General features: G+C 40.6%; 1 protein-coding gene across 2 annotated transcripts in view; it reads right to left on the bottom strand.

Moving 5' to 3' along the window:
* Window positions 1-25,930, bottom strand: part of Top1 (topoisomerase 1) — a 439,511-nt gene that overhangs the window by 77,232 nt on the left and 336,349 nt on the right. For both annotated transcript variants that reach the window (XM_071662223.1, XM_071662230.1), the window contains exon 8: window positions 17,857-18,213. In XM_071662223.1, coding sequence (XP_071518324.1) covers window positions 17,857-18,213 — 357 coding nt within the window. The remainder of the gene's footprint in view (window positions 1-17,856; window positions 18,214-25,930) is intronic.

The raw sequence follows: 25,930 nt of genomic DNA, 5'->3' as shown, positions 1-25,930 counted from the left end.
AATAACGCTCTCTGGCAGTCTCTCCTACTTACATACATATACTTATGTACATCTCTCTTGAAACCAGGTATTCCCAATCACTAGTCCTTTTTCAGCATATAAATCTACAAGCTCTTCACCATTTCCATTTACAACACTGAAAACCCCATGTACACCACTTATTCCCTCAACTGCCACATTACTCACCTTTGCATTTAAATCACCCATCACTATAACCCAGTCTCGTGCATCAAAAATAATAATACACTCACTTAGCTGCTCCCAAAACACTTTCCTCTCATGATGTTTCTTCTCATGCCCAGGTGCATATGCACCAATAATAACCCATCTCTCTCCATCCACTTTCAGTTTTACCCATATCAATCTAGAGTTTACTTTTTTACACTCTATCACATACTCCCACCACTCCTGTTTCACATAGACATATACATATATACACATTCATACTTGCTGCCTTGATCCATTCCTGTTGCAACCCCACTCCAGATGAAATAGCATCCCACCACCACTAGCAAGGTTACACCAAGAAAAGACAAAAAAAAAAAAAAGGCCACATTTGTTCACACTCTGGCTCTAGCTGTCATGTGTAATGCACCAAAACCACAGCTCCTTTTTCACATCCAGGACCCACAGACCTTTCCATGGATTACCCCAGATGCTTCACATGCCCTGGTTCAATCACTGACAGCACGTTGACCCCGGTATACCACATCGTTTCAATTCACTCTATTTCTTACATGCCTTTCACCCTCCTGTATGTTCAGGCCCTGATCTCTCAAAATCTTTTTCACTCCATCCTTTCACCTACAATTTGGTCTCTCGCTTCTCCTCGTTTCCTTTACCTCTGACACATATATCCACTGCTAATCTGTCATCACTCATTCTCTCCATGTGTCCACACCTTTTCAACACACCCTCTCCTGCTCTCTCAACCACACTTTTTATTACCACACATCTCTCTTACCCTCTCATTACTTACTTAATCAAACCACCTCACACCAAATAATGTCCTCATTCATTTCCAACACATCCACCCTCCTCCGCACAACTCTATCTACAGCCCATGTCTTGCAACCATAAACATTGTTGGAGCCACTGTTCCCTCAAAGATACCCATTTATGCTCTCCTTCCACACATTCTTCAACGCTCCCAAAAATCTTTGCCCCCCTCCACCACCTTGTGACTCATTTCCGTTTCCATGGTTCCATTCATTGGCAAGCCCACTCCCTGATATCTAAAACATCTCACTTCCTCCAGTTTTTCTCTACAAGTCCTCTATCACCACACTGCTCTTCCCCAATCTGATGCTCTGTACATGCCTTTACCCTCTCAATCAATACCCTCCCATATCATTTCCCAGGAATACTCAACAAACTTATACCTCTGCAATTTGAACACTCACCTTTATCCCCTTTGCCTTTGTACAATGGCACTATGAATGCATTCTGCTAATCCTCAGGCACTTCACCATGATCCATACATACACTGAATATCCTTCCCAACCAATCAACAACACTCTATATCTGCCACTCTATCATCAAACCCATTCAACAAACCTTCACAATACTCACTCCATCTCCTTCTCACTTCGTCACTACTTGTAATTATATCCCCATTTGCCCCCTTCACCGATGTTCCCATTTGTTCTCGTCTTGTGCACTTTATTTACCTCCTAAAACATCTTTTTATTCTCCCTAAAATTTGATGATACTCTCTCACCCCAACTCTCATTTGCACTCTTTTTCCCTCTTGCACCTTTCTCGATCTCCTGCCACTTTCTTTTATACATTTCCCAATCATTTGCACTATTTCTCTGTAAAAATCGTCCAAACACCTCTCTTCTCTTTCACTAACAATCTCACTTCTTCATCCCACCACTCACTACCCTTGAGCTTTGTTTCACCAAGACGGGAAACAGAATACTTCCCACATACTCCCTGCGTGCCACAGAAGGCAACTAAAAGGGGAGGGAGCAGGGGGGGGCTGGAAATCCTCCCCTCCCGTTTTAAATTTTCAAAGAGAAGAAACAGAGAAGGGGGCTAAGTCAGGATATTCCCTATAAGGCTTAGTCCTCTGTTCTTAATGCTACGTCACTACTGCGGGAAATGGTGAATATGTATTAATAAAATACATAAATATATCATTTATCATACTTAATCATCTCCCACGTCAGTGATGTAGCGCAAGGAAACGGACGAAAGAATGGCCCAACCCACCCACATACATTTGTCTATATATAAACACCCATATACGCACATATACATACCTATACATTTCAATGTATACATACATATACATACACAGAAATATATATATATACACATGTAAACATTCATACTTGCTGCCTTCATCCATTCTCATCGCCACCCCACCACACATGAAATAGCACCCCCCCCCTTGCGAGGTAGTGCTAGGAAGACAAAACAGGCCACATTCGTTCACACTCAGTATCTTGCTGCCATGTGTAATGCACCGAAACCACAGCTCCCTTTCCACACCCAGACCCCACAAAACTTTTCATGTTTACCCCAGACACTTCACATGCCCTGGTTCAATCCATTGACAGCACGTCGATCCCGGTATACTATATTGTTCTAATTCACTCTATTCCTTGCATACCTTTCACCCTCATGTATGTTCAGGCCCTGATCGCTTAAAATCCTTTTCACTCCATCCTTCCACCTCTAATATGATCTTCAGCTTCTCCTTGTTCCCTCTACCTCTGACACATATATCCTCTTTGTCGATCTTACCTCACTCATTCTCTCCATGTGAACAAATCATTTCCACACACCCTCTTCTGCTCTCTCAACCACACTCTTTTTATTACCAAACATCTCTCTTACCCTTTCAATACTTACTCAATCAAACCACCTTACACCAGATATTGTCCTCAAACATTTAATTTCCAACACATCCACCGTCCTCTGCATAGCCCTATCTAAAGCCCATGCCTTGCAACCATATAACATTGTTGGAACCACTATTCCTTCAAAAATACCCATTTTTGCTCTCTGAGATAACGTTCTCGCCTTCTACAAATTCTTCAACACTCCCAGAACCTTCGGCCCCTCCCCCACCCAGTGACTCCCTTCTGCTTCTATGGTTCCATCTGCTGCTAAATCCACTGGTTCCATCTGCTGCTAAATCCACTCCCAGATATCTAAAACACTTCACTTCCTCCAATTTCTTTCCATTCAAACTTACATCCTAACTAACTTGTCCATCAACCCTGCTGAACCTAATAACTTTTCTCACTTGAATCAGCCAACAGTGCTGTATCATCTGCAAACAATAATTAACTCACTTTCCAGGTCCTCTCATACCCAACAAACTGCATGCTTGCCCCTCTCTCCAAAGTGCTTGCATTTTCCACCCTAACCACCCACCCATAAACAAATTAAACAACCATTGGGACATCGCACATCCCTGCTGCAGACCAACCTTCACTGGTAACCAATCACTCTCCTCTCTTCCTACTTATATACATGCCTTACAACCATGATGAAAAATTTTCACTGCTTCTAGTAGCTTACCTTCCACACCATGTACGCTCAAGACCTTCCACAAAGCATATGCTTTCTGCAGATCCATACATTCTACATACAAATCCATCAAATTTTTAAAGTATTTCTCACACACATTCACCAAAGCAAACACCTAACCTACAGATCCTCTTCCACTTCTAAAACCATACTGCTCCTCCCCAATCTGATGCTCTGCACATGCCTTCACACTCTCAATTTTCCAGGAATACTCAATAAACTTAGGCCTCTGTAGTTTGAATATTAATTCTATTATTTATTTATTTTGCTTTGTCGCTGTCTCCCGCGTTAGCGAGGTAGCGCAAGGAAACAGATGAAAGAATGGCCCAACCCACCCACATACAGATGTATATACATACACGTCCACACACGCAAATATACATACCAATACATCTCAATGTATACACATATATACACACACAGACATATACATATATACACATGTACACAATTCATACTGTCTGCCTTTATCTATTCCCATTGCCACCTCACCACACATGGAATAACAACCTCCTCCCCCCTCATGTGTGTGAGGTAGTGCTAGGAAAAGACAACAAAGGCCACATTCGTTCACACTCAGTCTCTAGCTGTCATGTAATAATGCACTGAAACCACAGCTCCCTTTCCACATCCAGGCCCCACACAACTTTCCATGGTTTACCCCAGATGCTTCACATGCCCTAGTTCAATCCATTGACAGCACATCGACCCCGGTATACCACATCAATCCAATTCACTCTATTCCTTGCACGCCTTTCACCCTCCTGCATGTTCAGGCCCCGATCACTCAAAATCTTTTTCACTCCATCTTTCCACCTCCAATTTGGTCTCCCACTTCTCCTCATTCCCTCCACCTCTGACACATATATCCTCTTGGTCGATCTTTCCTCACTCATTCTCTCCATGTGACCAAACCATTTCCAAACACCCTCTTCTGCTCTCTCAACCACACTCTTTTTATTACCACACATCTCTCTTACCCTATTATTACTTGCTCAATGAAACCACCTCACACTACATATTGTCCTCAAACATCTCATTTCCAGCACCTCCTCCCTCCTGCGCACAACTCTATCCATAGCTCACGCCTCGAAATCATACAACATTGTTGGAACTACTATTCCTTCAAACATGCCCATTTTTGCTTTCCGAGATAATGTTCTCGACTTCCACACATTCTTCAAGGCTCCCAGAATTTTCGCCCCCTCCCCCACCCTATGATTCACTTCCGCTTCCATGGTTCCATCCGCTGCCAAATCCACTCCCAGATATCTAAAACACTTCACTTCCTCCAGTTTTTCTCCATTCATTCTTACCTCCCAATTGACTTTACCCTCAACCCTACTGTACCTAATTACCTTGCTCTTATTCACATTTACTCTCAACTTTCTTCTTTCACACACTTTACTAAACTCAGTCACCAGCTTCTGCAGTTTCTCACATGAATCAGCCACCAGCGCTGTATCATCAACGAACAACAACTGACTCACTTCCCAAGCTCTCTCATCCACAACAGACTGCATACTTGCCCCTCTTTCCAAAACTCTTGCATTCACCTCCCTAACAACCCCATCCATAAACAAATTAAACAACCATGGAGACATCACACACCCCTGCCGCAAACCTACATTCATTGAGAACCAATTGCTTTCCTCTCTTCCTACACATACACATGCCTTACATCCTCGATAAAATCTTTTCACTGATTCTAACAACTTGCCTCCCACACCGTATATTCTTAATACCTTCCACAGAGCATCTCTATCAAATTTATATACCTTCTCCAGATCCATAAAAGCTACATACAAATCCATTTGCCTGAATACTCTCCTTTATCCCCTTTGCCATTGTATTATGGCACTATACATGCATTCCACCAATCCTCAGGCACTACACCATGATCCATGCATACACTGAAAATCCTTATGAACTAATCAACAACACAGTCACTCTTTTTCTTAAATTCAACTGCAATACCATCCAAACCTGCTGACTTGCCGGATTTCATCTTTCTTAACAAAACCATTCTCCCTGATCCTCTTGCTTTGCACACCAACTTGACCAAAACACCCTACATATACCACTCTATCATCAAATGCATTCATTAAACCTTCAAACTACTCCATCTCCTCATTTCATCATTACCTGTTATCACTTAACTCTTGCCCCCCTTCACAGATGTTCCCATTTGTTCTCTTGTCTTACACATGTTATCTACCTCCTTCCAAATCATCTTTTTATTCTCCCTAAAGTTTAATGATACTCTCTCACCCCAACTCTCATTTGCCCTCTTTTTTATTCCTTGCAACTTCCTCTAGACCTCCTGCCGCTTTCTCTTATACATTTCCCAGTCATACGCACTCCTTCCTAGTAAGTATCGTCCAAAATCCTCTCTTTTCTCTTTCACTAACAACTTTACTTCTCCATCCCACCACTCACAACCCTTTCTAATCTGCCCACCTTCTACCTTTCTCATGCCATATGCTTCTCTAAATACATCCCATTCTTCCCCCACTCCCCTCACATCACTTGCTCTCACCTTTTGCCATTCTATGAAGTTATTTGGAGTGTAAGTTTGAATGGAGAAAACTTGGAGAAAGTTGAGTACTTTCCATACCTGGGAGAAAATATGACAGCGAATGGATTCAAAGGAGATATAGCAAGCCATATGATGGGTGAGGGGACAAAACGTCTTGGGTGCATTGAGTTATGTGCTGTAAGGATGCAAGAAATGGGCCTTAGAAAAAAAAAATAAAGGAATGGGTTAATGTGTTGGAAATGAAATGCTTCAGGACAATACATGGGTGTGAGGCTAACACAATGTTAGTTCAATTATCCTCTTCTATTGGTATTTGGTTTTTACTTCCAATTGCTGGTTGCTTGTGTGACCCCACCACTAACTAGATCTTGCAATACTCGGCAAGCTACTATGTCACATGAAGACTTTGTGGCTGTTTGCAACTTAATGGTGGATTATTTTGATAATTGTTTCTCTCCCTACATCTTGAAACTTTGGAACTCTCTATCCTCTCCATGTCCTTCCAATACCTATAATATGCCACTTTTAAAGACAGGTTTTCCACTTCCTCCAAAATTTGAAAATACTCTTCCTTAGTTGTTCTTTTTCTCTTTCATCAACCTCCTCATATTTCAATGAAAGTCTGGCCTTTGTCCACTACTGAAGCCTCCAATAAGGAAAAAAAAGTTGTGGTAAATTGGTGAGAACATGTGGGGAAAATGAGTGATGAAGGGATGACCAATATCAGAAGCAAAAGGAAGTGGTGAAAGGATGGAGTGAAATATGCTTTGGTGACCCAGGGTCTGAACATACAGGAGGGTGAATGGCATGCAAAGGACTGAGTAATTTGGAGCAATGTGGTTATAAGGAACGACATGCTGTCATGGGTTGAACCAGGGGATATCAAGCAGTCAGAAGGAAACCATGGAAAGGTCCATGGGACCTGGTTGTAGATTGAAGGGCTCTGGTTTTAGAGCATTATACAAGATGGCAAGTGAGTAGATTTGAGAAATGAAACCATTTTATTTTTTTCTGTTTCCGGTGCTGCCTTCCTAATGCAAGAAATGGCAAATGTGTAATGAAAAAGTAAAAGATACTAAATAACTCAAGTAAACAATAAACAATGAATCAGCAAATGTAAGAGAACAGTTAGAGAGAGTAATCACTTAACTTTACACAACATAAGTCTGTATTGTTGACTGGTTGGTAAGGTTATCTAATGTATGTATGATTCATGGTGAGGTGCCTGAGGATTGGCGGAATGCTTGCATAGTGCCATTGTACAAAGGCAAAGGGGATAAGAGTGAGTGCTCAAATTACAGAGTTTGTTGAGTATTCTTGGGAAATTATATGTGAGGGTATTGATTGAGAGGGGGAAGGCATGTACAGAGCATCAGATTGGGGAAGAGCAGTGTAGTTTCAGAAGTGGTAGAGGATGTGTGGATCAGGTGTTTGCCTTGAAAAATGTATGTGAGAAATACTTAGAAAAGCAAATGGATTTGTATGTAGCATTTATGGATCTGGAGAAGTTGATAGAGATGCTCTGTGGAAGGTATTAAGAATATATGGTGTGGGAGGCAAGTTGTTAGAAGCAGTGAAAAGTTTTTGTTGAGGATGTAAGGCATGTGTACATGTAGGAAGAGGGGAAAGTGATTGGTTCTCAGTGAATGTAGGTTTGCAGCAGGGGTGTGTGATGTCTCCATAGTTGTTTAATTTGTTTATGGATGGGGTTGTTAGGGAGGTGAATGCAAGAGTTTTGGAAAGAGGGGCAAGTATGCAGTCTGTTGGGGATGAGAGAGCTTGGAAAGTGAGTCAGTTGTTGTTCACTGATGATACAGTGCTAGTGGCTGATCCATGTGAGAAACTGCAGAAGCTGGTGACTGAGTTTGGTAAAGTGTAAAAAAAGAAGAAAGCTGAGAGTAAATGTTGGGTTGAGGGTTGAGGGTCAAGTCAATTGGGAGGTAAGTTTGAATGGAGAAAAACTGGAGGAAGTGAAGTGTTTTAGATATCTGGGAGTGGTTTTGGCAGCGGATGGAACCATGGAAGCGGAAGTGAATCATAGGGTGGGGGAGGGGGCGAAAATTCTGGGAGCCTTGAAGAATGTGTGCAAGTCGAGAACATTATCTCAGAAAGCAAAAATGGGTATATTTGAAGGAATAATGGTTCCAACAATGTTATATGATTGCAAGGCGTGGCCTATGGATAGAGTTGTGTGCAGGAGGGTGGATGTGCTGGAAATGAGATGTCTGAGGACAATATGTGGTGTGAGGTGGTTTGATCGAGTAAGTAATAATTGAGAAAGAGATGTGTGGTAATAAAAAGAGTGTGGTTGAGAGAGCAGAAGAGGGTGTTTGGAAATGGTTTGGTCACATGGAGAGAATGAGTGAGGAAAGATTGACCAAGGGGATATATGTGTCAGAGGTGGAGGGAACGAGAAGTGGGAGACCAAATTGGAGGTGGAAAGATGGAGTGAAAAAGATTTTGAGTGATCGGGGCCTGAACATGCAGGAGGGTGAAAGGTGTGCAAGGAATAGAGTGAATTGGAACAATGTGGTATACCGGGGTCGACGTGCTGTCAATGAATTCAACCAGGGCATGTGAAGCGTCTGGGGTACACCATGGAAAGTTCTGTGGGGCCTGGATGTGGAAAGGGAGCTGTGGTTTCGGTGCATTATCACATGACAGCTACAGACTGAGTGTGAACGAATCAGGCCTTTGTTGTCTTTTCCTAGCGCTACCTTGCACACATGACGGGGGAGGGGGGTTGTTATTTCATGTGTGGTGAAGTGGCGATGGGAATGAATAAAGGCAGACAGTATGAATTATGTACATGTGTATATATGTATATGTCTGTGTGTGTATATATATGTTTACGTTGAGATGTATAGGTATGTATAGTTGCGTGTGTGCACGTGTATGTATATACATGTGTATGTGGGTGGGTTGGGCCATTCTTTCGTATCTTTCCTTGTGCTAACTCGCTAATGCGGGAGACAGCGACAAAGCAAAATAAATAAATACTTAAAACTGCAAATGAAGTGATTGTGGAACACCATGGAAAGGTATATGGGACCTGGTTGTGGATAGGGAACTCTGATTTCAGTGCATTACACATGAACAGCTAGAGTAGGTTGTGAGCATATAAGGAAATTTCTTCACTTGATTCTGGCACTATCTCAAAAGTTCAGGAAATGGAAGCTTTCAATTATTAGTTGATAAACTGGCAGGATTTGCTTTCTCATGATGACAGTTAATCATGGAGGCAAAAGAAGATCTTAAAAAAAGTGTACAGGAAAATGTTCTATAGAGCATATCGGCGAACACACAAGGATGAGAAGGATGATTCACCTCATTAATAGATCTTACCTTCACATAGACTACCATGAATACTTAAAGTATAATCATCCACCACTTGCTTAAATTTCATTATGTGGTAAGTAAGGAAGTTCAAAAAAAGAACACAGAAACTAACACAGAACTTAACAGTGTGGAAAATAGATTGGAACATGAAATTCAGTTGTCAGAAACCACAGTATAGTAGTGAAAGGTTCTATGAAATGTACACTGAAAGAGTGGGAACATGTGTACCTCTAGCCATAAGGAAGGTTAAGAAAAAGGAAAGAATGTTTATTAAGCAATGGAGTTTTGAGATGTCAGCCTATGCAAGGTATATAAGAGGGCAAGAAATGAGTATACCAAAATAAGGAAGGAGGAACAAAGAAATTCTGACACAAGCATTGCAGATAAGGCTAGTGAAAATCCAAAATTTTTCCATAAATTCACCAGGAAAAGGAAGTCAGTTAAAGAGAAGCTTATCATATCTATGGTATCAAAGGGAAATATAGTTGAGGATGATGCAAGAATATGTGCTTAACTGATTAACAAGTTCAGTATGTTTTCACAGAATAAGTTTTGGTTTCAGAGCATTATATATGACAACTATGAAGCACATGAGAGCAAATAAAGCCATTTTTTGTCTGTTTCTGAGGCTGCCTCGCTAATGCAAGAAATGGTGAACGTACCGAAAAAGAAGATAACGGATAACTTATAGTACTTAAACAAATAGCAACATGGTCAGATTTTAATTTAAGTTTTACAGAACTAGCACAATGACGAAAAAAGTATGACTGCAGGCATATAAATGAATAATCAGTGAAACATCAAATAAGAGAAAACTAAAGAGAGTGACAGAACTGCATGTAAATCTCAAGCCAACTCTATACAAATGACAAGGGAATCTTCACAGATATTTTACTCTTACACTCAACTGGGCAATGGGCTAAACTACAGGATATCAAGTGGTGGGGCAAAACCAAAAAGATCTGTAAGGCTTGGTCATGGAAAGGGAACAATGATTCCAGTGCTTTATGCATGACAGCCCAAAAAGATCTGTAAGGCTTGGTTATGGACTGGGAACAATGATTCCAGTGCTTTATGCATGACAGCCTAAAAAGATCTGTAAGGCTTGGTTATGGACTGGGAACAATGATTCCAGTGCTTTATGCATGACAGAGTGATGATGTGATCAAATGATGTTATTTCTTCATGTTCCAGACACTAGGTTGCTAAATCAAGAATTGGGATATTCAAGTTAATCAGAGAGAGATTGGAGGGATTTGTTAGATTCTAACACTGACAAGTAATCAGGGAAACACAACATAAAGGGTGTACAGGAAAACTTCCTATACCAGCACATCAGTGACCACACTAGGATGAGAGGGACTGATTCATCCTCATTGCTAGATCATATCTTCACAAAGATTAGCAATCTTTTCACCCATGTTCACCATTTCCTGGTGAAGTGAGCCTGCACAAAGAAGAGATGGAGAAAGGCTAAATTCCCTCATCCACCGTCCAGCTGTCACATGAAATGTAACAAAACCAAAAACATGACCAGGCCCCACAGACCTTTCTGTGGTTTCTCCCAGTGACTTTACAAACCCTGGTTCAGTCCACGTCACCCTCTGAATACAACACTGTTCCTGATCACTTTATCCTGTTCATAACATTCACCCTCATGCATGTTCAGACCCTAGTCGATTAATCCCTTTTGGTGTCCACCTTCTCCTTGTCACCCCAACTTCTGACACATATTCTCACTGTCAGCCCATCCTCTTCAACTCTCACTTTCTTCTTATTACAACAGATCTATCTTGCCCTTTTATTACTTACTTGATCAAACTACCTCACTGCATCTTGTCGACAAACATTTCATTTCCATTTCATACACCCTCCTCTACACATTCTCATTTACAGCTCATGCCTCACATTCATACAAAACAGTTGGGACTAATGGTAAAACCTTAAAAAGTCCTTGGCTGTTGAGCTGGGTCACTGGTCGACCAAACTATCAAAAGCACCAACTTACAGGCCCACTTAGGCCCCACAGCCTGGCTGGTCTGGTAAACTTTGTAGGTACTTGTCCAGGCACTCTCAAGCCTCTCTACTATGCATTGCATGGTGTTTCTGAATAAAGCAGACAGTGCTGGAGAGTGTTGACCCCCCAGATATTTAAGGTGTTCTCTCATTTTATGCATACTGCACCAATGGATTTCAGAGGTAGTATTTTTCAATCGTCTGTCGTGCTGATATGATGCTATTTCCAATTGTAAGTTGGGAATCATAAATTCTAAGACTGTCCAGGTATAGGTGATGATAAAACTCTCCCATCTACACTGGACAGCCTCAGAGACTTCAGCTGTTCCCACTAATTCAGTTCCTTTACTACACTGATATGGGCTGTAAAAGATCTATTCCTAATTCTGCATTGTAAAAGATCTATTCCTAATTCTGCATTTTCATCTACCTTGTAGGGTGATGTTAGAACAGTGCAATATTCAATTTATGAAACAATTAGCTCCCTGAATAATATCACCACTGGTTTTTCCTCTCTTATGAGTCTGCAGGATTTTCTTTTTAACACATAAAAGGGTCCGTTAAGAACCTAACTCCACATCAAGGTCGGACATCATTTGAACTATAGAGAAGTTAATGAAAGGGAAAAAGACAAGGGAAAGTATTTACAAATTTTGGGGAAGCAGAAACCTGCCCTCTAAAATGTGCTTAATTATAGTTATTAGGAAAGACATGAGAGGGCAGAGAGTTCCGAAACTTTGAGGCATAAGGAAAGAAACAGTCACCAAAACAGCTCACTTTTGGGTTATCAATGGCCACACAATAATCACATGAAGCAGCTTGCCAAGTTTTGTGTGGTCTAGCTAATGGTGGGGGTCAGCAAGCAGCTAGCCACCTCTCAGAAAGAACACCAATGTAGTACATACAGAAGATGGAAAGAGAACCAACATTCCAGCACAGAGCAAGTTTTGAAATTAGCCTGGGAGAGTTTAAAAGTCAGACCACTTTTGACTTTAGTCAAGTAAGGATGCAAGACTAGAGGCATCCCAGACGAGAGAGTGGTACTCTATAAAAGGACGAATTAATCATCTATATAATGGGAGCAACTCATTGGGAGAAAAGAAATTTCAATACCTAAACTGGACGCCAAGTTTCTTAGAGGCAGACTCAGCTATTTCCATGATAAGGGATTTCCAGATTGGGATGGATGTTACATTAATAAAAGTATGTTCACCGAGTCAAGAGGTAGAATTGCAGAACCTTCAAAGGCACAAGAAAAGTTGTGAGGAATTCCCAATAGAGAGATGGGTAGAAACAGGGTCTAGGAAGCATTAAAGTTAACCAGATTTCATCTATCCAACTGAAATATCCTGTCCAAGTTTATCAAGGAAGTTGTGCCAAGTTGCAAATCGATTAAGAGAAGGAACATAAATGAAAAATGTGGAGGAATGCAGTGTTGAGTTATCAATGTACAAGTGCATTTGGTTATTTGCGGATGAAAGGAAATCAGTGACAAAAAGGTGAAAAAGACAGGACAGAACCCTGAGGGACTCCGCTTTTGATGGAGAAAGGGGGAGAGGCTGATCCATCAACAACCACAGAGATGGATTGGCCAGAGAGGAAACTAGATACAAGGGAGCGAAGCCAAAAGATAGGAGCTTAAAGATGCAACCATGATGCCACATCCTGTTTAAAGTTTGGATATACCATGGGGAACTACACAGGATTCCCCCAAATCTTTCAGGGATGAAGACCAGACATTAATAACATAGGAAAAATATCACCAGTGGATTCAAGATGTCTGAGGATATGGGTTTTGAGAAGGGATTCAAAGACTTTGGAAAAGGTAGATGTCAAAGCAACACAACATTAGTAAAAGGGGTTAGAAGTTGCCATTCTTAGGATGGAATGTACCAGCGAATGCTTCCCAGAAGGAGGGGAAAGTTCTGGTTTTTAAACAGAAACAAAACAAATACGTAAGCCCTGGTGCAACTTCAGAGGCACACTCTTTCAGTATACAATGATGGTTGCCATCAGGACTTGCTTGTGTCCAGAAAAAATGCTTTTCGAACAGTACAAAGAGATTCCAGGAAGAGGCACAGGATTAGTAAGAGGACTATTAGGATGTGAAGGACTGTTTATCATCCAAGGCAGAGGTAGAGGAAAGACAACTATAGTATTGTCAGAATGTTAAAGTAAAGGAAAGGTAGTGCAACAGTAGTTGTTAATGATGCCCTTAGATAAAGACCAGAAAGATCTATCAGTGGATGACAAGGAAAGGTGATCGCACTTCCTCTGAAAAAAAATGCTTTCCCTCATGGATAATATACTTGCAATTATCATGGGCAGTGATAAAGACTGAATGGGAATCTGAAGAAGGAATTGTTCTTTTAAGCCCAATATCCCTGATCCCTTGCCAGAATGGCCTCAGAATAGTTATGGAAGAACCAAGGCCTGGAAGTATAGGTTGCCCTGGAGGAATATCTTAGAGAAACAAAGGATAAATGCTTCTATTTCCCACAACATTTACCTCTGATATGTGTTTGGTTGAGATAGATGCATCACCACAGAAGAGAGAGTAATTTACCTGAGGAAAGTCAGAGGAGAATTGTTTAAAGTTATCCTCTAGTCAGCTTTGTTGAGATGCCAATACAGTAAACCCTCAATTCAGTGGACCCTAATATAACAGATTTCCGATTTTATGGACTGGGGCAAATAACACTACATTAAATATTTCTTTAAAAATCTCAAATGCTACATCATTTTGTTTTTGGTAGCATGGGGTATACTCACTTTGTTTCTGTCTCAGTCTGCTTCAAGCTATCATCTATTCATAAAATAATTTTGCAATCCTCACAATTCAAAATGGCATCAAGTGATAGAGGAGTTAAAAAAAAAAAAGCATGTGAACTGCACAGAGTATAAAAAAAATGGCCCACAGGTTACATTCAATTTAACAGACTTTCAGCATTAATGGACATCTCCCACCCACCCACCCACCCCAATAGTCTGTTAAACTGAGGGCGTACTGTATTTACATTTGGGAGGGGCTGCTGGAGAGGGAGGTGCCATTAAAATAGATACATTGATGAATGTGTGGCCAGCTGAAACAGTTGGGGATAAAAAAAAAAATCAGTTACAGATACCAGTGTCTTAGTCCTGCACAGGCATTTGAGTTAATGGCTCCTCAGCAATAGGTCTTGCTGAAATATCTTTTTTTTTACTCTTTTTGTTCAATGTTTTATTAAAATAACTAATATATCATGCTCCCTTAGCTTAAATGATAATAAAGTCAGTCCACACTTTTCCCTTTCTTTCATTTTGAAAACCCATATGTTATCAAAGTATCTCCCAATAGTATCACCTGCGAAGAGACATCAAGATTTTCCCTATCAAGCTCACTGGCACTGACCAGTGAATGAATGCTTCGCTTTCCTTTACTTCTTCACTATCACATGCTATTTCAGAGATTCAATACAAAATATGTTTCAATTTAACCAGACCAACCAGGAAGTGGTGGAAATGTAGACATAGGTTTTAGATAGTGCATCATTTATAGTTTTCTGCTACGTTCAGTCTCAAGAGTCTCACTCCCTAACGTAGTGCAACCTTCAAAACATAACGATTTTTGCCCTCCCAGATAATGACATCTCTTTCCATACATTCTTCAGTGCTCCCAGAACATTCATCCCCCCTCACCCACCCCATGACTCACCTCCACTCTCATGGTTCCATTCATTGCCATGTCCATTCCCGAGTGTCTACAATATTGCACCTCCTCCAATTTTTTTCTTACAAACTCACACCTCAACTAACCTGTACCTCTGCACTACTAAACCTAATAACCTTGCTCTTAATCACATTTACTCTCAACATCCTCCTTTTACACACACTCTCAAACTTAGATATCAACATTTGCAGTTTCTTATATCAATCTCCTACCTGTGCTATGTCACCAGCAAACAACAACTTACTTTCTTTCCAGGCCCCTTGACTCCTTACAGACTGCATACTCTCCCTTCTCTCCACAACACCTGCATTTACCTCCCTCACCACCCAACTCATAAATTAAACAGCCATGGTGACATCACTCACCCCTGCCACAGATCCACCTTAACCTAGAATCACACAGATACACCTTAAAACAGAATCAGCCCCCCCCCCCCCCCTTTCTACCTACTTGTACACATGCTTTACATTCCTGATAAAAACCTTTTCATTGATTCTAGTAAATTTCATCCCACACCATATACTAGTGAGACATTCCACAAGACATCTCTATCACCCTTATCATGTACTTTCTCCAGATCTACAAATGCCAAATATATATTCCTCTGTTTATCCAAGTATTTCTCACACACTCTTTAAAGCAAACACCTGATCGACACATCCTCTAACCCTCCTAAAACCATACTGTTCCCCTAAATCTGAAGCTGTGTACATACCTTCACCTTGTCAATGACTACTCTACCATATAACTAAACAGGTACACTCTACAAACTTATACCTCTGTAATTCAAACATAACCCTTAGTTCACCTTGCCTTTACACAATGGCACTTTATAGGCATTCTGCCAAACCTCATGCACCTCACCAAGACCCATACATACAATGAAAATCTCTTATCACCAAACAATTTCAGTAGTCCTTCAAAACAATAATCACCTCGTTTTCACATAATTTCTCTCCATTATATTTATTCCATCTGTTCCCATCACTCTCATCTCCTTTGGTTTTACAGAAACTATTCAACTTTCAAAAAAAAATTCTCTCTTAAGCTTACTGATCCTTTCTTTCTCTTCTGTCATCAACATTCTTTTTCAGCTCTCCCACCATTCTCTCAACTTCCTACCACCCTTCCACTCATTTCCAGTTCCCCAGGATCACTGCACACATGCCATTTATCGAAGCCATCATACTTTCACCATTTCTTTTACAACCACGTAATTTCCAAAACACCAAGAACATTTACACTACCTCAATCTAGAACTGATTACACAATCCACCTGGTGTCCTACTCATCAACTTCATATTTCACAAATGCTAAATCACCCACTCTAGTATTCAGAGCACCTAACACCAAGATACAATCCCCTACATGAAAGATGCCAAAACACTCACTCATCTCCCCCAAAATGCATTCATTACTTCTTCGCTCATCTTGCTTCCTGAAGCATAAGCACTAACAAGATCTTGCATCTCACTTTCTTCATTCATTTTAATGTATATCAAACCTGAACTCATTTCCTTGCATATATTAACCCAGCCTTATGGTCATATATACTAGGAATCACTAACTGCTGAGAGTAAATGTGAATAAGAGCAAGGTTATTAGGTACAGTGGGGTTGAGAGACGTCAAGTTGTAGGTAAGTTTGAATGGAGAAACACTGGAGGAAGTGAAGTGTTTTAGATATCTGGGAGTGGATTTAGCAGCAGATGGAACCATGGAAGCGGAAGTAAGTCAAAGGGTGGGGGAGGGGGCAAAAGTTCTGGGAGTGCTGAAAAATGTGTGGAATACGAAAACATTATCTCAGAAAGCAAAAATGGGTATGTTTGAAGGAATAGTGGTTCCAACAATGCTGTATGGTTGCAAGGTGTGGGCTATAGATAGGGTTGTGTGGAGGAGGGTAGATGTGTTGTAAATGAGATGTTTGAGGACAATGTGTGGTGTGAGGTGGTTTGATCGAGTAAGTAATGAAAGAGTAAGAGAGATGTGTGGTTATAAAAACAGTGTGGTTGAGAGAGCAGAAGAGGGTGTATTGACATAGTTTGGTTACATGGAGAGAATGAGTGAGGAAAGACTGACAAAGAGGATATATGTGTGTCACAGGTGGAGGGAACGAGAAGTGAGAGACCAAATTGGAGGTGGAAGGATGGAGTGAAAAATATTTTGAGCGATCGGGGCCTGAACATGCAGGAGGGTGAGGCGTGGTAGGAATAGAGTGAAGTGGAATGATGTGGTATACTGGGGTTGACGTGCTGTCAATGGATTGAACCAGGGCATGTGAAGCATCTGGGGTAAAACATGGAAAGTTTTAAAGGGCCTAGATGTGGAAAGGGAGCTGTGGTTTCGGTGCATTACACATGAGAGCTAGAGACTGAGTGTGAACGAATGTGGCCTTTGTCGTCTTTTCCTAGCGCTACCTCACGCACATGCAGGGGGGAAGGGAATGTCATTTCATGTGTGGCGAGGAGGCGACGGGAATGAATAAAAGGCAGCAAGTATGAATTATGTACGTGTATAAATGTATATGTCTGTGTATGTATATATATGTATAGGTTGAGTTGTACAGGTATTCATGTGTGCATGTGTGGACGTGTATGTATATACATGTGTATGAGTGTGGGTTGGGCCATTCTTTCGTCTGTTTCCTTGTGCTACCTCGCTAACACGGGAGACAGCGACAAAGCATAATAAGTAAAAATAAATACTAACTTCTTTCCATCTATGTCCTTCAGGTGGTTTTGGTATCACAGAATCTCTTGAACAGTTGATAATGACATCCTCTGGCATGATGCGCTTCTTGAGCATGCCTTGTTTTGGGTGCTCTCCACGACCACGGAACAAACCTGGAGGCTCTATTTTAAAGTTGCCAATGCGCTGTCGATGGCCATCAATATTGCACCAGCCATATTCAGCAATCATTGCTTCATTCTTTTCTTTCAGGGCCTTCTTCTCCTCTTTACTGCGATTCTTTCTTTCTTCATTTTTTTGCACATAGTAGGCATGAATTCGTCGGAAATCACACTTCTTTAAGTCCGTTATCTTCTCCTTCTCCTTTGATGTCATCACCTATAACAAATATGTAGATTATTTTCAAACATAAACTAATTTTGTCCTAAATCAACTGAATGGCTTTTCAGACTATACTTACGCAAAGATTATTACATCTGACACATCACATAGAGAAATCATAGTATATCATATATCAGTCTGGGTCCAATCAAAACACCACGTTAAATCTACATAAAATGAAATACTTCATAAACAATAACACCTGAACATAAAATCAATGTCATTATACATGATACACTAATACAAAGAATAACCAATAGTAAACCCAGGATATTTTGCAGGTTAAATCCCATCCAATAAGCAAAAATTCCAAGTTTTAAAGTCCATGGCAAGAGCTTCTGAATCAATACTTAAATAAACTTATCTGTCTGCTTATTCTTAGTTTATAATATATCAAAATAAAGAAAAATCCAAACGTTCATCAGAAAAAAAAATGATGGGATCAGCTGTTGACCATAAAGTCCTGTACAGAGAGAGAGAGAGAGAGAGAGAGAGAGAGAGAGAGAGAGAGAGAGAGAGAGAGAGAGAGAGAGAGAGAGAGAGAGAGAGAGAGAGAGAGAGAGAGAGAGAGAGAGAGAGAGAGAGAGAGAGAGAGAGAGAGAGAGAGAGAGAGAGAGAGAGAGAGAGAGAGAGAGAGAGAGAGAGAGAGAGAGAGAGAGAGAGAGAGAGAGAGAGAGAGAGAGAGAGAGAGAGAGAGAGAGAGAGAGAGAGAGAGAGAGAGAGAGAGAGAGAGGAGAGAGAGAGAGAGAGAGAGAGAGAGAGAGAGAGAGAGAGAGAGAGAGAGAGAGAGAGAGAGAGAGAGAGAGAGAGAGAGAGAGAGAGAGAGAGAGAGAGAGAGAGAGAGAGAGAGAGAGAGAGAGAGAGAGAGAGAGAGAGAGAGAGAGAGAGAGAGAGAGAGAGAGAGAGAGAGAGAGAGAGAATGTTCAGGATGAATCCCTGTATTATCTGTGTAGACAGCCTATGTATATTGGACTATCTTGAGCACATTATACATGAGAGCTAGAAACTGGATGTAAACAATGGAAGCCACTCTTTGCTTGATCTTAACACCTTCCTAAAGCAGGAAAGGCAATAACATATGAACATACAAACAAGGGGAAGACTGTTGTTGACACTGGTTAGTTAAAATTTTTAATGTATCATGGTGAGGCACCTGAGGAGTGAAAGACAGCATGTACAATATGTACAATGCCACTGTATAAAGGCATGTGGGATAAAGGAGAGTGTTCAAACTACTGAGATACATGTTTGTTAAGTGTACACAGTAAGCTGTATGGGAAGGATGCAACTGAGAGTGTGAAGGCATGTACAAAGCATCAGATCGGGGAGTAACAGTGTGGTTTTAGAAGTGGTTTAAGGTGTGTGAATCAGGTGTTTGCTTTGAATGCATGTAAAAAATATTCTGACAATGGGATGGCTTTTATGGATCTGGAGAGAATATATGATAGAGTTGGTAAAAATTCCTTGTGAAAGATTTTAGGAAAGCTGCTAGAAGCAATGAGAAGTTTTTATCATGGATGCAAGGCATGTGTAAAAGTGGGAAGAGAGAGGAATGCATGGTCCAAGTGAAGGCTGGTCTAAAACAGGGGTGTGTGATGTCATCATGGTTGTATAAACTGTTTATGGATGGGGTGGTGAGGGAGGCAAATCTGAGTCTTGGAGAGAGGGGCGAATGCATATACAGTTAAGATGGGATAAGAGGGCCTGACAAGTATGTTGATGGTTGTTTGCTGATACAGAACTAGTAGAAGGTTCAAACATGAAACTACAAAATTGGTGACTGAGTCTGAAAGGGTATGTGAAAGGAGGAAGTTGAGAGTACATGAAAAAGTCAGTTGGGATATGAGTTTGTAGGAAGCAAAACTGAAGGAAGTGGAGTGTTTAAATACCAGGGAGAGGACTTGAGAGTGAATAGAACCACAGAAGTGGAAGTGAGTCATAGGGTGGGTGAGGGGGTGAAGACTCTGAGAGCACTGAAGAATATTTGAAGAGACTTATCTGTGAGGTTAAAAATCATCATGTTTAAAAATGCAGTGGTTCCAAAAACATATGAATGTGAGGCATGGGGAATACATAAGTTTGTGCAGAGGATGGAGAGTGTGCTGGAAATGAAATGTTTAAGTAATGAAAGGGTAAGAGAGGTGTGTGGTTAAAAAAAAAAGAAAAAAAAAAGTGTCTGAGAAAGCTGAAGAGGGTGTGCTGTAACAGTTCAAACATACAGAAAGAATGGGTGAAGAAAGGTTAACAAAGAGGATATATAAGTCAGTAGTGGGGGGAAACAATGAAAACTGGGAGAACAACTGGAGATGAAAGGATGGAGTGAAAAAGATTTAAGTGATCAGGATTTGAACAAGTAGGTTCATGGGATGGATAGAGTGAATTGGAGCAATATAGTATACAGGGGCTGAAATGCTGTCAATGGACTGAACCAGGGCAATGAGGCACTAGAGGAATGGTCTATGGGGCCTGGTTGTGGACAGGGAGCTGTGGTTTCGGTGCATTGCATGACAGCTAGAAAATGGACGTGAGCAGACTCGGCCTTTCTTTGTTCCTGGCCCTACTTCACTAACACACAAAACAGTGATCAAATATTAAAAAGAAGAAAAAAATTGGAGAAAAACTTAGGCACTGTACAAGGAAAACGGAAGCAATTTGGTACATGAGGACTGGAGACAATGTATACAAAGGAAGCCACTCTTTGCTTGATCTTCAACAGCACTGTGCTAAAGCAAGAGGGGCTATAATAAATAAATATATAAACAGTAAGATCATGATATAGCATGAAATAGGTATAAACAAGTTCAGCAGTACCATATTGCACTATGTAATGGCATTCATTTTTATTTCCACGTAACTGTGGGATTAAGGATCTTACGGGAAAAATCTCAAAACATTTAAAACAATGGATATAATATACCAAATAATTCAATATATTATCCAAGCAATAAACATAATCTACAACACATAAAGAAAATAATGTCAGGTATCTGCCTATTTGTCACAAACATTTCTTCAGGAATCTGGGATAAGCTAAGTAAAGTTTTGTCACAAACAGGAACCTCTTGATTTGTGTGTTTAATTTACGTCATTTTCAGAAAAATGCATTTTTTTATTTACATGGACTTACGTCTGGAAAAATAAAATCTTTATTGGGTTAGCAACATATTAGTATGGGGCTGGCAATGTTGTAAGAGAAGCACACGTACACATGGCGTGGGGATGCAGCTTCCCGCCTTGCAGTCCTCAGTGCATGGATACAGTCAACTGTAATGGAGTGCTACAATATACTATACATGTTTTGCCCCTTGCACCATGCCACCAAAGCATCTTTTAAGTTTTCCTAATACCAGTGGTGCTTCGTAAGGCCATCATGATGACGGTTAAGATGAATTTGCTTAAATGTAATGTGATAAAGGAATGAGCAGCTGCTAATATGTCCTTGGTCTTTGTGAATCCTTTTTATGGACTATTTGTGATAATGCAAAGATCAAGGAGACTGCAAAGAGTGGAAAATAAATCAGTGCATTTATGACCTGATATTCCTGGTTCAATGAAGGATAGAACTGAACGAATGTTGAGAACATGGACTGAACACCAAACCCATGAGAATATTCCCATCAGAAAGTCTGATACAGCAAAAGGAGGAGCAGTGAAGACATTTCAAGTAAGTTCTGGTTAGTTTCCACATTTCAAGTAAGTTCTGGTTAGTTTCCACATTTCAAAAACACAATGATTACCACATCGAGTGGTGTGGGTGTGGCTGCTTCTGCCAAAAATTTCCCAGAATCCCTCAAGACAATTTTTTAAGGAAGCAGTTATTCTCGTAAGAAATGAAAGTTGATTATTTTGGAAAAGAAAAGACTGCTCCAGATTCAAAGCTGCTAAGGATTGCCTGATGCTGCTTGTTGGGGAAAACACCAAAGGTGATTGCAAGCTAAAGCTATTGGTGGTCTACCATTTCAGAAAATTCCAGGGCTTTTAAAGGATATGTGAAGCTGAAGGAGCACTGTGCAAAGGAGAATATAATTTTCAAGATTCACCTTAGTGAGATCATCAAAGTAGTCTTTCTTCCGCCCAACATTACATCTCTCATCCAGCCAATGGACCATGCACGTGATATCTACTTTCAAGGCTTACTCTATATGGAGAACAATTGCAAAGATAATGAAGGCTCAAGAGAATGACTGTGAAGGAATTCTGGAAGTCTTTCACCATCAAGGATGCCATTATGATCATTGGTGAGGCTGTGCTCCCAGTTTATCCATGGATTCTAAGGTTTTGATGTTGACAATAACATATCAAGAACAAGTGCTCACATTGTGGAAATGGCAAAAGTAAAGTCAGTTTTGATGAGGATGAGAAGAATAACATAGATAAGAGGCTAAAATTGCATAAGGAAGGCTTGCAAATGAAGATCTTCAATTGGAGAAGAAATGCCAAATGGTGGTAGTAGCATAATGAGTGATCAAGCAAGTGCATTTCCCACTAGCAAGAGGTTAGCTAAAGCATTTCACTACAATGCCCTTGCTATCCTTATACCTAATGAAGATGACCCAAACAAAGAGCACAGTTCAAATGGGGCCTCAAATGACCAAGCTGGCATCAGGTGCTATAAAGAAATCCACAATAAGGAGACAATGAGGGCTAAACGGACAAGACTAGACTTCTTTCTGAAGAAAAAGGAAACTTCTAATGAGCACCAGCCATCAACATCTAATGATGTAAGAGCTGAACTCATTCAAACACCGCCAACACCTTCCAAAAACTACATCACCTTACCCAGGTGAGCACCATTCCCAAATAACTCCTCCATTCATCTTCTCCAACAGTATCAGCAAGCAAATCAGGAACAGCAGTAAACAACCTATGTGTTGGAATCAAGTTTGTTAATTCCTGCTTTTGTTTACTACAATCCACTGTACAGTCTATGGATTCTAGCATTTTGTATTTTCTGGTATATGTATACAGTAGTTTTATGGTTTTTCACTGGTATAATATATGATAATGTCTTATTAATAATGAAACTCCCTAATCGCCAGTACTTATTCTGTTTGGTTTACAAGTTTTTGATTTAACTGACCATTTTCAGGACCATAATTATCAAGCAGAATGAGAGGTGCCTGTATTCTTTTTGATTGTGTAGATAATTCATCGTTCATGTTTTACACAAGATCTATAAACAAAAAATACCTGTAGAATAATACCTGTAGAATATATAAATAAAATAAAATTTACAGAATCATTTACTGAAAAGAATTATAAACATTTTTAACAAATGTAATCACTTGTCTAGCCTCACCTACCAGAATTGCAAACATTCTAATATAACACCCACATTTCCATTCTTTTTCTTAATTTATTTATTCATTTATTTATTTTGCTTTGTCGCTGTCTCCTGCGTTTGCGAGGTAGCGCAAGGAAACAGACGAAAGAAACGGCCCAACCCACCCACATACACATGTATATACATACACGTCCCCACACGCAAATATACATACCTATACATCTCAATGTACACATATATATACACACACAAACACATACATATATACACATGCACACAATTCACACTGTCTGCCTTTATTCATTCCCATCGCCACCTCGCCACACATGGAATAACATCCCCCTCCCCCTCATGTGTGCGAGATAGCGCTAGGAAAGGACAACAAAGGCCCCATTCGTTCACACTCAGTCTCTAGCTGTCATGCAATAATGCCCGAAACCACACATCCCTTTCCACATCCAGGTCCTACAGAAGTTTCCATGGTTTACTCCAGACGCTTCACATGCCCTGATTCAATCCATTGACAATACGTCGACCCAAGTATACCACATCGATCCAACTCACTCTATTCCTTGCCTGCCATTCACCCTCCTGTATGTTCAGGCCTCGATCACTCAAAATCTTTTTCACTCCATCTTTCCACCTCCAATTTGGTCTCCCACTTCTCCTCGTTCCCTCCACCTCCAACACATGGTCAATCTTTCCTCACTCATTCTCTCCATGTGCCCAAACCACTTCAAAACACCCTCTTCTGCTCTCTCAACCATGCTCTTCTTATTCCACACATCTCTCTTACCCTTACATTACTTACTCGATCGAACCACCTGACACCACATATTGTCCTCAAACATCTCATTTCCAGCACATCCACCCTCCTGCGCACAACTCTATCCATAGCCCACGCCTCGCAACCATACAACATTTTTGGAACCACTATTCCTTCAAACATACCTATTTTTGCTTTCCGAGATAATGTTCTCGACTTACAAACATTCTTATAGGCTCCCTGGATTTTCGCCCCCTCCCCCACCCTATGATTTTCTTCCGCTTCCATGGTTCCATCCGCTGCCAGATCCACTCCCAGATATCTAAAACACTTTACTTCCTCCAGTTTTTCTCCATTCAAACTTACCTCCCAATTGACTTGACCCTCAACCCTACTGTACCTTGCTCTTATTCACATTTACTCTTAATTTTCTTCTTTCACACACTTTACCAAACTCACTCACCAGCTTCTGCGGTTTCTCACATGAATCAGCCACCAGTGCTGTATCATCAGCAAACAACAACTGACTCACTTCCCAAGCTCTCTCATCCAAAACAGAATGCATACTTGCCCCTCTTTCCAAAACTCTTGCATTCACCTCCCTAACAACCCCATCCATAAACAAATTAAACAACCATGGAGACATCACACACCCCTGCCGCAAACCTACATTCACTGAGAACCAATCACTTTCCTCTCTTCCTACACGTACACATGCCTTACATCCTCGATAAAAACTTTTCACTGCCTCCCACACCATATATTCTTAGTACCTTCCACAGAGCATCTCTATCAACTTTATCATATGCCTTCTCCAGATCTATAAATGCTACATACAAATCCATTTACTTTTCTAAGTATTTCTCACATACATTCTTCAAAGCAAACACCTGATCCACACATCCTCTACCACTTCTGAAACCACACTGCTCTTCCCCAATCTCATGCTCTGTACATGCCTTCACCCACTCAATCAATACCCTCCCATATAATTTACCAGGAATACTCAACAAACTTATACCTCTGTAATTTGAGCACTCACTCTTATCCCCTTTGCCTTTGTACAATGGCACTATGCAAGCATTCCGCCAATCCTCAGGCACCTCACCATGAATCATACATACATTAAATAACCTTACCAACCAGTCAACAATACAGTCACCCCCTTTTTTAATAGATTCCACTGCAATACCATCCAAACCTCCTGCCTTGCCGGCTTTTATCTTCCGCAAAGCTTTTACTACCTATTCTCTGTTTACCAAATTATTTTCCCTAACCCTCTCACTTTGCAAACCACCTCGACCAAAACACCCTATATCTGCCACTCTATCATCAAACACATTGAACAAACCTTCAAAATACTCACTCCATCTTCTCACATCACCACTACTTGTTATCACCTCCCCATTAGCCCCCTTCACTGAAGTTCCCATTTGCTCCCTTGTCTTACGCACTTTATTTACCTCCTTCCAAAACATCTTTTTATTCTCCCTAAAATTTAATGATACTCTCTCACCTGCCCTCTTTTTCACCTCTTGCACCTTTCTCTTGACCTCCTGTCTCTTTCTTTTATACATCTCCCACTCATTTGCATTTTTTCCCTGCAAAAATTGTCCAAATGCCTCTCTCTTCTCTTTCACTAATAATCTTACTTCTTCATTCCA

The sequence above is a fragment of the Panulirus ornatus genome, chromosome 1, assembly GCF_036320965.1.
Source record: "Panulirus ornatus isolate Po-2019 chromosome 1, ASM3632096v1, whole genome shotgun sequence".
Lineage (NCBI taxonomy): Eukaryota > Metazoa > Arthropoda > Malacostraca > Decapoda > Palinuridae > Panulirus > Panulirus ornatus.
The sequence above is the reverse complement of the archived record's forward strand: the minus strand, read 5'-3'. Positions and strand labels throughout refer to the sequence as shown.